Source organism: Pseudophryne corroboree, chromosome 4 (assembly GCF_028390025.1).
Source record: "Pseudophryne corroboree isolate aPseCor3 chromosome 4, aPseCor3.hap2, whole genome shotgun sequence".
Classification (NCBI taxonomy): Eukaryota; Metazoa; Chordata; class Amphibia; order Anura; family Myobatrachidae; genus Pseudophryne; species Pseudophryne corroboree.
Genome location: NC_086447.1, coordinates 27,871,172 through 27,884,824, shown reverse-complemented (window position 1 = coordinate 27,884,824; position 13,653 = coordinate 27,871,172). Strand labels below are relative to the sequence as shown.

General features: G+C 39.0%; 2 protein-coding genes across 2 annotated transcripts in view; both read left to right on the top strand.

Annotated features, from left to right (window-relative positions):
- Positions 1-7,606, top strand: part of LOC134910766 (uncharacterized) — a 119,638-nt gene extending 112,032 nt beyond the window's left edge. Inside the window, exon 10 of the mRNA XM_063919149.1 lies at positions 6,684-7,606. Within this exon, the coding sequence (XP_063775219.1) occupies positions 6,684-7,606 (923 nt within the window). The remainder of the gene's footprint in view (positions 1-6,683) is intronic.
- Positions 7,607-8,685: 1,079 nt separating this feature from the next.
- The window catches only part of LOC134910765 (vomeronasal type-2 receptor 26-like), a 126,158-nt gene continuing 121,190 nt past the window's right edge, over positions 8,686-13,653 (top strand). Inside the window, exon 1 of the mRNA XM_063919148.1 lies at positions 8,686-9,038. Within this exon, the coding sequence (XP_063775218.1) occupies positions 8,686-9,038 (353 nt within the window). The remainder of the gene's footprint in view (positions 9,039-13,653) is intronic.

The following is a 13,653-nucleotide window of genomic DNA, read 5'->3' as shown; positions in this document are numbered from 1 at the left end:
TGTCAAATTATTACTTTTTATTCTTAACATTACACATATTAATTGAAACATATTTCTCAAACTCCTATAAACTCTTTTTATCAGTAAAGAAACTTTACTGTCTTTGAAACAATAGATCACACATTTGGCCTTATTATTCATTTTTCAAATAGCGCATCAAACTCCGTTGCTTTACTTTATCCCTTAACACCTGTTACACATACTATAGTTCCTTTTTTTAACATTAAACAATGTTGTATTAAAACAATGTTGTTTTTAATCAACCCAAACATTTGCAGTAAACATGCTATAGCTTTCTTTATCACTATCACTATCCCTCTTATTATTACATAATTTGTTATTTTGGTCATATGCCAGAACACAATGTATACTTCTTCCTTTACTTTCATCCTACCATAGAAAGCTTGTGAATCTATTTCATGCTAGTTACCCTTAGATGTGCATAACTCATGACATTTTCCCATAGCAAAAGTTGGCAGCAACACTTTACTATTACTAATACTAATTCACTAATTCACATACTAATTTTAGTTAACACACTGTAATTCACCATCCTATTATCCCCTATGGATGCTATAGAAAATTTTCTCCAGTTACTGTCAGTTTTTAAATGCAATGTAATAACTATAATCGTCTTACTCATCCACATTATATTCCCTATACTCCCCACTTTTGAGGATGAGGAAGACAAGTATGCAGCTGTATTAAAGCTGTATACTGTCAGAGGTAAGGTGTACACATCATACAAAATCTACTGCTTAACCACAGTTTTAAAACATATATTTTTTTCTTGATTATACATAAGTGGATGGTTTGGCTCTGACTGTGTATCCATAATGTCTTATTCATGATAAAGTGTAATATTGTATTACCTTCTATAATTTCTTTGGTTATAAACTTGAATGTATGCATATAGCATTTACAAAAAAAATTACTGTATCTAGAGATTTATCATCTGGTCATACATATATATCTATTAATAAATGTATACCAAGGCTCCACCCTCTGAGGGTTTTTACTATCTTTGGCCCAGTGCCACATAATGACCTAGGTAGTTAGCTATATTAGCATACTGTTGAATTTTGTCTTGCGACACCTTGTGTCCTGTTCTGCAAGAAAACACAACTGTTTAGTATCTGACACCAACACTTCAGATAATTTATAGCACCACAGTAGCTCATTTACATGTTGGGTACATCAGGTACATCATCCGTAGGTACAAAAGAATGTAGGTTATTTTTGCAAGTACAAAGAAAGATTGTCTATAAATCTTTTGCATAATCTAGTCCAATACAGTGTAATTTATTCCATCAACATTACATTTTTCTCATTGGGTAATCTGTATTCTACCATTACTTACACACAAAGTTATTAATCATATTACATCAACATACTATATATTTCTTTGCTTATCTCAAAATATCTTTTAGACTGGCCAGTCCACTCTTCACAAGATCTACGTCTCTCATCCACACTCATTATTTTCTTCCATGCACAACTACAAACTTTTCTAGGACTACATCCATTCTATGGAATGTCTTGCTACATACATGCATTCCCTGAAAACTTACTTATTCAAACTTATAAAAACCGCTTATATTATCTGTATAGCTGTTCTATACAATCATACCCCTACAGTTTTTGTTTATGGTACCTGGTTCATCACTGCATATTGTGCAGTCCACTAAGAACCTTTGCAATCCATATCAAAGTTATCAATGCCTATACTTTGTTATGGATTTTAGCAAGCATATCCTTTACCTTTATTTATAGAAACACAGGGTAAGTGATATATATATATATATATATATATATATATATATATACACATACACATGCTATGTATTCAACTGAATCTGTCCCTATTCTATACCTTCTGGAATCTGTAGAAATACCTCATCCGGGATACAGTATATTTTATACTGTAACTTACGAATTAGGTTTCTTCCAAATAAATTTGAAGAATTACCTAAAAGTATGTTAATACTGGAATTGTAGTGATTAATTGTTTGTAGCAATCTGTGATTTACAGCATATACTTTACAGAATTCTACCTTTATTTTTCCCTATGATTTTAGCTGCTGCAGCTTTGAAAACTCCCCCCCCCCCCCCCCCGTACAGCCCACATCTGAGAGGGAGAATTATTGTGTGCAGCAATAGGGCGTTGTCTTCTTGACTGTCTGCCAGATGCAGATCTGTTAGCTTTGACGCTGTTAGCACTGACATTTCTAGCCTGTATATGCTGCTGGGATTTTTCCTGATTACAGTTATACCCCCGTAACTACACTTTTTTTTTATTATTGGCAGCTTTCTCTACAGACTATCTGTTTAAGATATTAGTTCTTATTTTAAAAACTAGAGTAGATCGTTTGTATAACAAACATTTCAAATTGCAAATCCTTGTCTTCTAACAGCATTTGTAGCACAAAACATATTTAGAGTGCTGCTTATTATGATCCATCTCATTAGATGAAAAAAAAAGTCAAAACTCACTGAATACTTTTTTTTTTCTTTTTCCACTGTGTCATTACTTATGCAGGAAGGGGGGTAGGCACAAGTTTTGGGCTGTCACAGCTCCATAGCTCTCTGTGCTACACAGTGTTGGAAACTGAAGGCTTTTTTTTTCCACTTATTTTACATTAAAAAAAATTCCTTTATACCGCAATACAACACACGGCATCCAGCCATTAATTTGCTGGCTGTCCTTCTCACAATATATAAACATTTTTCACAAGACTTGTAATCATGCCAAACAGTCACAGACAGAAAGTTTCTGTTAGACGCAGATCTGAGAATATACTTAATGGAACAAACACTGAACTTTTATGTCCCATACACAACACCATAAAACACAAAATAACATACAGTTTCGCCAGCGCAAGGGCGTGTTCTTTTGGTACCATAGTTTTTTTCCCAGCCTGATGTACAGTATTTCATTTTCATATCATGCTGTACTAAATGTGTGCTTAGTTTAAAATTCTGAGTTTCATTACTGCAATCTGTATATACGTTATAAGTTGGGCGCCCATAAATTAAATAATAAAAAAAACAGTTTGCAAACTTCAATATCTTGCAGATTTCAACAGTTTTGCCAATTTCAAATTACGCTTAGTATTGGTTGATCAGGCCAATATTATGCAGCATAATTGAAATGCACAACATAGTTTGTTTTTCTTCACATTTTCTGTAGACTGTACCCCTTGGTCACAGTACTATACAAAATTGGTGCTTCTATGGAATATTTCTTCCATACATGATATGCACATTTAGGGTTAATCCTCCCTGCCCTTCCCATACGCTAAAAAATGGGCAATCCCTGCAATCTTTCACACACGCGACACGTCTGTCAACTGGGAAACTGCAGTAGTCCCTCTTATCACAAACTATAATCACTAAGCAACACGCCAAGTTAAAAGTTGTTTGTCTCTTAGTGCACTACAATGTTAGCAAACAGACTTAGGTTATGGTTAACACAACACCTCTTTAGAGTTGCTCAGTTCTTTTGTGCACAATAAACAATGTTAATAAACAAGGTTAGCAAACAGACTCAGAATATACTTGGGACTTTAGTCCGTAGATTCCGTTATTTACCAGAATCCATATATGATTACAACAATCAGCAGCTGTATAGTATTACAGTATAAAATGTCAATCAAATTACTTATAATCACATATAACCTCGGGTAATCATCCTATTTATTCTCATTTAAACTCTGGCATACATATGTCTATTAAAGAGGGAGGTGATCTATGTGTTTTCACTTTACTTTGGCCCTTATCTTTACTCATAGCGTTAACGGAATGTGATACTGTGAGTTCAGATTGGAACATCCAAAACCCCATGAAAGAGGTTCAAGCATTCACTCACAGAATTACTCATAGGGTGATTAACTTTACCACATTTACACAACAACAAACCGGTCCGTGGGTTATTTTCCTAGCTTAGTCAATCTCTCCACTCCTAATTCTCATGTTATAAAAATAAAATCACACAGACAGCTGGCAGGTATAGAAACAGCATGTACAGTAATATAGCACATACCATGTTATTCCATACTTACCAGTGCTGTAATGACTTGGTATATGACTTGGGATATTCCTTCCATCCTCAGCTGCTGGATGGCTGGCTTCATTCCATCCTCAGCTGCTGGCTGGCTTGCACAAATTGTCTAATATATATCGAGAGTTGGATACTGCACCAGATGATCCTTTGTTTGTTCTGTGAGGCCTAGCTGGTACTGACTCCAGAGAGCTGGATCGTTCCAGCCACAGTCATTAACCCAGCATCAAAAGTGCAGTAAACCTCTGCAGAATTCTTTAATGAGCACAGGTACGCCTCTGCGGATGATGCCTTATCTGGGTCATCATAAAGTACTCCCAGGACTGCAAAGAAGGCATGAATGGTGTGAAGACTAGGAGTCACAGATCCGGAAGAATAAGATATGAACTGAAAATAAAGTCTGCAACTCTCTAGGAAGTTCAGAAACTGCTTTCGGTCTCCAGAGAACCAGTCAGGGAGGTTGAGCTTGGGTTCCTTCACCACTGCCTGCGGGGAAACATTGGATCTCCCAACCTCCTCTTTTGAGGTATCACAGAGGGTAAGATCCTGTAGCTGTTGGATCAGAACCTGGATATAATTAGCAAAAATTTGAGTGGCATTTTTTTGCATCAGCTTAATCACCTCCCATCACCAATATTGTGGTTGGTTATACTGTTAAAAACCTTGGACTCATTTGGTGTTGAGACTCTTGGACTTGTTTAGAATTGTGGTTTTGGACTTGATGAGTGAGGAAACACTTGGACGTGATGAGTGTACTGATGCTTGGACTTGCAGGATGTTGCAGGGAACTCCAAACTATTGTGGTGAGTCTTCTAGAGCCCTCAAGATGGTCTTCCACCAATAACAAACACCTGCTGTTCCCTTAGTACTGGACATATACACCAGTACTTAGGGGGCTGTTTGGACTTAATACCCCCAGCAGCAGGAGCTTACCCAATAGTCTAAGACCTGAGAAGTACTGAATGGCTGGTAAGAATGAGTCACACAACTGCTGAGGTATGAGGAATGAGCTAGATCAGCCTCCATCTAGGCAGGTGTTTAATGGTGCAGATGGTATGTTAACTCCCAGCCGGGGAGCTGCGATCAACAGATGGTAATGCCTCACCAGACCTGGTTTAAGCAGGCAGAGCAGGATACTGGGCACTGACAGACAGGAAATCTGGCAGATTATCCACAGGACAATAACCAAAATAGATACAGAGACCAGCGGTCTACACAGCAAAGAGGTAAACTATAACCAGAAAGGAGTGGCCAGGAGGCTATTTAAAGGGTATTCTGACCAATCTGCAAGTTTGCAGTGAGGAGGGAGCAATGAATAGTAATGATGTGCAGCTGCACTGCTACATGTCCACTTATCCTGGCTGGAGGATATCTGTAGGCATTACCTAGCAATCAGGAATGCCATCTGCGCCGGCATCCCAATTGCCAGGCACCCAGTGGCTCTCAACAGGTGCCATTGGTTGTTGCTAGGCACTGAGCAGGGACCATCAGGCCAGGCAGCAAGAGAAGACACAGCATGCTGATTGCCTTGAAACGACCAGGACCTTGTCTAGCACAATGCACCCAGTGAGCTGTAACAAGCAACCGTGAAAAAGGGGTGTTAGAGACACATATTGGTGTCATTTGTTTTAGAGATGTGGTTTGTTACTGTGATTTAGGTTTAAATTATTTGCTATTTGATTTATCAATTGTGATTTTTGTATGAATTGTTTATAGTAACTATTTACGTTATTTGATATATTTGTAAACCCAAACTTTATTTTGTATTTTGTTTTATTGATTTATATCCATTCTTTTTAAACAATTATTATTATTATTATTATTATTATTATTATTCCATCATAGCGATATGGTCTTCATCTTTAAAATATAGTTTTTAAACAGCAACATGATTAAATGCTACAAAAGGTATATTTAGTATTTATGTATATTGCCATTATAAATCTGCCAAAGCCCCCTATATACTGCAGCTTTGACAACAGAATCCTTAGAAAAGGTACCCCGTAAATCTTAGTAATCTCCGTATATGAATAAAGCTGCCCAGTATTTGTGTTCTACATGCAAAATTAGAGAGTACTTCGCAAATTCTAAGGTACAAATTCATGTTTGCACTCAGATGCATACGCAGCTGCCCACTGGAACTATTACAAAGTCCTAAGCTATTGCATCCTATACGATGCACCGACACAATAATGAGAAACATCAACTCCTAGGGTTGACCTATGGCTAGACAGACTGGCCGTAGCAGTAGCAATGCTGGCACCATGCATATCTACGTACATGATCACTGCTGAATGCAGATATACACCTCAAAAATAGCCATGACACGCCTGCGTTTTTGCCACAACTCCCATGTTAAGTCCTCAAAAGGTCCCTTCCTGTCAATCACTCTGCATATAAATTGTCAGTGCCAGTGCAATCGCAAAGGTACCTTGGCACATGTCCAGTCTGCTCATAATCACTCAGATGCAAAAACATCGGCATTGTCTACAAACACGAAATAGGACCTAAATGAGGAGCAACAATTATTGTTATTGTGGTACCTATGTTTACTGTCCTGATTAGTTTGATGAGCTGACTTCAGTAATAAACAGATGTTCTATGTGTTGTTTTATTCTTCCAGACAGTGAAAATTGCCTGAAGTGTGCTGACCATGAGTGGCCCAATGAGAAAAAGACTCAGTGTGTTCCCAAAGTGCTGGAATTTCTGTCCTACACAAATGATACAATAGTTGTTTTAATCTTAATAACAACTTTTGTGCTTTTTTCTTTAACTTTTCTGATACTTAAAATATTTATTTTGTACCGAGACACACCTCTGGTGAAAGCCAACAACAACAATCTGAGCTTCCTGCTCCTGGTCTCCATCATGCTGAGCATTCTCTCTGTGTTCCTGTTCCTCGGACGTCCTGTAGATGCCACCTGTATGTTGCGTCAGATCTCTTTTGGAATCCTCTTTTCAGGAGCCATATCTTGTGTCTTAGGCAAAACTATCATGGTTTATATTGTTTTTAAAGCCAATAAACCCGGAAGTTCATGGAAAAGCTGGATCAACACGAAGCTGTCAAATTGTGTTGTAATGTTGTGCTCATCCATCCAAGTGGTAATCTGTATGAGTTGGGTGACTATCTCTTCACCTTTCCAGGAGCTGGACACTCATTCTTATAAGGGAAAGATCATTGTTCAGTGTAATGAAGGTTCTCTTATTGGGTTTTATTCTGTCCTGGGTTATATGGGAATCCTGGCAGCTATTAGCTTTATTACAGCTTTCTTGGCCAGGACATTACCGGACAGTTTTAATGAGGCCAAATACATCACCTTCAGTATGCTGGTGTTCTGCAGTGTCTGGATCACCATGATCCCGGCCTATCTCAGCTCCAAAGGGAAATACATGGTGGCTGTGGAGATCTTTGCAATACTAGCTTCATGTGCTGGACTTTTATGTTGTATATTTTTCCCAAAATGTTACATTATCCTATGGAGGCCGGAACTAAACACAAGAAAACATCTACTTGAGAAAGGAAATGATCGTGTCAATCATAAATAATAACTGAAATATTAAATAATGATGATGATGGTTATGTTATAAAAGGGCAACAGGCAAAAGGTTGACAGTATCTAGTTCGATGTGCACAAGGTCAACATGGTCAAAAGGTCAATATAGAAATGGATGACACATCAAAGGGTCGACATGATGTTTTTTATATTTTTCGGGTGTCAAATTTTCCTTTCCAGCATGTGGAACCCCAATAAGTGTACTGCGTCTCCTCACATGGTTTGCTTCACTCGCCATGCTTTGGGCAAGGTTGTTATTTCCTATCGTAAACCGCGTTGATAGTAATATATAAAAAAAGTTGAAAATAAGAAAAAAAATCAAAAAAACTCATGTTGACCTTGTCATTTTGACCTTTTGTCAAAAGTCGATATGCATGTTGACCATTTGGTGTTGGCCTATTGACTGTCAACATTTTAACTGTTGACGTACCACATGGATATTGATGATGATGATGATGATGAGTATTATTATAACGTATTATTATTATTATTTATAATATTATGTGTCACGAGGGTTACATAGCAATGTATATATATATATATATATATATATATATACACACACACATTATTTTTACTGGTGCAGGGAGATGACATCAGTGTGGCCGGGAAGATGGTTCACCATGGAAATGGCGGCACGAGTGTCCAGTTGCCTAAGCAACTCCACATGCCCACCAAGCGCTCCGCTGTGCGTCTCTGCATTAAAAAGAAACCTAGATAATGATAGCAAATACCGCTAGACTGTGGTATTTAATAAACAATGCACCCGTGAACAATTAAAAACAGTTATACCACCTGCAGTAGTATATAGTAATCACTGCATGGCCACTGTATCGCATTAGTAGGATGGCAGTAGCAAAGTCCTGTCATAGATCTAGTGTTAATAAACAAATTTTAGTGGGAAACAATATAATCGCATCGTGAACAATGATTAAACTAGCTGATTGGTGGAGGGGTTGTTTTAAAGCTACAAGATATGGGGGAGCAAGGGATAGGAGTATGGTCCTTGTAGTATGTGGATACCCTAGCTTATCGGTCACTAGAAAATTAGTGATATGGATGGTAAAATATATGTCGACAAAGATTAAGGCCAGAGGCTACGACTTAAAACTGTTGGAAACCCAAAAAGAACAGGTCATGGGGATGGACCATATGTCCTTATTACAATCAAAGCTCAGTAATACGACCCAGGTGATCCACTGGTCCAGCACATACACCACTGGGAGCCCAGTACTTCCAAGAGCCACCAGGGCATTATGGCCGTTAGTCTCATCTGACAAGATGTTGGAGTGCTTCCAGAAGAAAAGACCCATGCCTTGTTACAGAAGAGGACGGAATCTGAAGGACTTACTTGTGCGAACAGACATTACGGACATGACCAAGGCCAACTTTAAACCAGTAATGTTTTTAACCAAGCAAGCAGGGTGCTACAGGTGCCTAGGTTGCACAACGTGTAATCACAGGCTCATAGGCACTTCCTTTAAACACCCGCACTCAGATAAAATGCGATAGATTAACCAAGTCATAATGTCTACATTAACCTTTGTTATTTACCTGATCAAGTGCCCACACGATCTACACTATGTCGGCAAAACCACCAGGAGTGTAAGAGAGCGCATGGCTTTACACAGTTCGGCAATCAAGGCGGCACTGTCCTCCTCCTCGTCAGATAAAACAGTGGCACTACTTCGCTGCAGCGGGGCATTCCCTTGCAGATTTAAAACACATCATCATAGATCACATTCCCAAGTCGCTACGGGGTGGAGACAGGGCTGGCCAATTGCTCCATCTGGAAGCAAAGTGGATATACAACCTGAACACAGTCTACCCGCATGGACTGAATGAACAAATGCCTTGGAGTGTGTTTGGCTGACTTCACTCTATATGGTGTAGACACGAAAGGTCTTCTAGAGTCTAGTTATGAAGTCGTTAGCTTAACGTATCTTGTATGGTCATTGTACTAATCTCCAGTTAAAAGTATATACATAGTATTTCTTACTGGGCTCACCAACTACTTCTATAATGCATTGTGCATAGTTTCTTTGTCGACATACAGTTTACCATCAATGTCCCTATTTTTCTAGTGATCGATAGGCTAGGGTATCCACCTACTACATGGGCCATACTACTATCCCTTGCTCCCCCATATCTTGAAGCTTCAAAACAACCCCTCCACCACTCATTTAGTTTAATTATTGTTCACAATGCGATTATATTGATTCCCACTAATATTTGTTCATTAACACTAGCTGTATGGCAGGACTTATCCTTTTCCTTGGAAACTTTGTTTACATCCCTTTGCTACTGCCATCCTTCTAATGCGATACAGTGGCCATACATTGATTACTATATACTACTGTAGATGATATAACTGTTTTTATTTGTTCACGGGTGCATTGTTTATTAAACACCGCAGTCTAGAGGTATTTGCTATCATTATCTAGGTTTATTTTTCTTGCAGAGATGCTCAGTGGAGCACTTGGTTGGCTTGTGGAGTTGCCAAGGCAACTGGAAACTCACGCCGCCGTTGTCATGGTGAACCGTCTTCCTGGACGCACTGACGTCATCTGCCTGCACCAGTCTGGCGCCGCTCCCCTCGTGGTTTCCGGCTGGCTACACACACAGGTGGCAAGCTTTCATACTATATAGGTAAGTGACTTTTTTGTATTTTCATCTATTCACATTGAAAAAGGGGCGTGTTGAACCCCGAAATGTTGGTGGCTGTTGGATGTATTTTAAATAAAAGTAATTTCTATCAAGACTCCAAGTGCCGCTGTATCCTTTCTTCTTCATGTCCATTACATCACGGAGGGAACCAGAGCAAAGAATAACATTCATGGGAGTGCCGACCTATTTCTACAATACAACAATACTATATATCTATTTTTATATATATATATTGTAAGAAGAGATTTCCCAAGGGAGCTGATGTCGTACTTTGGTATGTACAAATTTTGTATAGTAAAATAATCTTAAAAAAGAGAGATTGTTTATTTTTTTTAAAAGCAATACATAAAACTGTTTACAATTTGCCCAGAATAACAATAAACAATGTTTGTACAGACGATAGTTGTGTTGGTAATTCAAACAACATCAAAATGATCTTCTTTGTAGAGATGTCAGAGAACAATGTGCTAACCCAACGCGTTTCGTCCCACATACTTCATCAGGGGTGTATTAATCAAAGAATCACAATATGGACATACATCTTATCTTGTCTTCAAAAAGGCAATTTAACAATGCAAAAATAGTATCGGACCAAATTTCACCATATGGGGTATCAATTTAAATTGAATTGGAAGTAACCCTTTCCACTGATTATCCACTGGGTATAACCTTTTTGCAATTTAGAGTAATTCTGAATCAATTTAATCCAATTAAGCCAATAAAATGGCAAATCACTGGATATTTTCCAGATGTCAATTTGGTAATAGTACCAATTAGATTACATCCAGCCCATAAAGTGACTGATCACTGAGTGTCGTCCCAGTGTTTATTTGAACCGGGCAAATCACTGCAATAGTGCCGATTCAATTAAATAAAGCCAATTGAAGCAGCTGATCACTGGATATCGTCCAGGTATCAATTTGAACAAGGCAAACCACTGTAATTGTGCCTCTCCACAGAAAGTAACACTCCTAGCTGCTGCCTCTATATATACTATATATACATATATACATACAGTAAACAAGCAAGAATATGCATAGGTAGAAAAAATACAGGGTTGAGATTATAAAACTACTTGGAGAATATAAAGTGGATGGGGACATTCTTGCAAGAGTTTACATTCTACATGTAGGGAGTGGAGTAGAGTGTGGGAAGTAGATGAGTTAGGTTTAGGAGGAGAAAAGAGAATGATTAATGACTGGAGAGTTCAGAAATAATCTGATTGGATGACGAGGGTATTGTAGAGTTTCAGGGAATATAAGTGGTGGTCATTGGCAGGATAAACTGTGTGAGCGGGGTGTGAGGAATGGATGCTGCAAATGTTGGGGGCAGAAGAGGGTTTATGGCTATGTAGGTGAGTGAAGGCAGTTAAGTTTGCAATGGGGGACAGGAAATCAGTTGAGAAGTAGGGAAGAAAGCAGGAGAGTGACAGTAGAAGAAAATGCAGTATTAGGCAGCAGAGTTAAGGATATATTGAAAAGGGGTGAGTTGGAAGTTCATAAGGCCAAAGAGGTCTAGGTGAGATATGTTGAGGGTTTGAATTAAGGTGTTAGTGGCTTAAAGTATGAGGATGGTCTGATCCAGCAGACACTGCATTATTGGGGTAGAAAAGAAGCATTTGGAGAGGCACTAAATGTAGGCAGGAAGAAAAAGAGAGTAGAATTGAGGATGAAAGACAGTGGACTTTGGGGACAGAGGAAAGGGAGATGTTACAACACAGAAGACAATGAGAGTAAAACGATTTAGCTAATTTGGTGTTAGAGAGTGTAAATAAATCCTTTGCATACAACAAAACCTTGTTCCAGTACTTCTTCATCATCTTGATACTGCATTGTCAAAAACAGTGCATGAAAGTTGCATTACATAGATGAAATTTTAGGCATATTCCTAAATCAGTGGGCACCATATGTTTGTGCTGACTTGGGGATGTCACAATCCTGTCTAAATTCATATCGGTCGGTGACTTTCTCTGCCTTATGTGCTGGATCATTTGTCTTTTATGCTCACTGGGATAAACAGCTCACCAGTACCATGAGTTCCCTGAGTGCTGAGTTCTTTGTATGGAAGGTAGGAGTTGCTAACGAGCTGCACTTGTGTTGATTAACCTTCTGTGTGAATAATGAATTCAGCAAGTCTCTTCATGCTGTGCCTACACAGCAGTCATTGAGGATTGTTCATGCTTTCATTATACTACATGCCTCTTTGACTCCAGTAGTCACCAGATTCATCTCCCTGAGCTCTCAGAGCATGCGGCCATTACTGCCTCCATGTGATCCCACAACACTGGAGTTTCCCTCAAAGCCCAGTATTTTGTGCAGCCATGACAGTGCAGACCAGCTGACAAGTCTTGTTCCACTCCAGAGCCACTCTGCCATCAGCTGATTGCCATGGCCAATCCCCCATACAGCCAGGGTAATAAAGCCAGTTTCCCAGTACTGTGGAATCACCAGTGCTTTCTTGTTCATAACCTGTATGCAGCCTGTAATCCTGCTTCTGGTTATTCTGGTCTTCAGTGCTAACTCCATCCATAGCACCGCCTGGCTCCAACAGCTATCCCGAGTATCTGTACCGCTGCTGTCATCGGTTCACCCCATGTTCACAGGTAGATGTCCTTCTGTTTATCTCTGCTCATTGGTCTATCCCGGTGTTCTGCCTGCATCACAATTGGTCTACTAAGTAGCTGGCCTGCATTCTCCCAGCTCATCTCTAATGTCTACTGAGTAGCTGGCCTGCATTCTCCTAGTATGCAGCTATCCTGCATAGCTGGCCTGCATTCTCCCAGCTCATCACTAATGGTCTACTGAGTAGCTTGCCTACATTCTCCCAGTACTCTGCATTCTTCCAGCTCACCACTGATGGTCTGCGCAAGGTTACTCCATGTAACCAAGTAGCTGGCCTGCATTCTCTTAACTACTTGCTTTCATTCCTAGTTTAGTCCAGGTCCACAACTAAACCAACCTGTGATAGGGGAAATATAAGTTCTGTGAATGGTACACATATGTACCTCCTGTAAATAAGCAGAATTTTCATGGTTCACTCATAATGTTTAATGAGATCTTTTGGGACCAAGACAGTAAGAATATATATAACACGGTTGTACTAACTTGTTCCAGGATGAGCTGGATACAGTGTCAGTAAGGGTAGGATACTGTATATACTGTATATCTAGTTGATATAGGCCAATGCAGTTGTTACTTACTTAGACTAGTTCTATGATACCATATCCTACAAAAAATTATCATTCTTGTTACTTATGATTGTCGCATCCACTAGTACCCTCTGAACCCCCACTCTCTGCTGTAAATTTTTAGACCATGGAATGTTTTGTATTTCTCATGCTTTCAGTGCAGAGTTTGTTCATTTTTTTGTTTG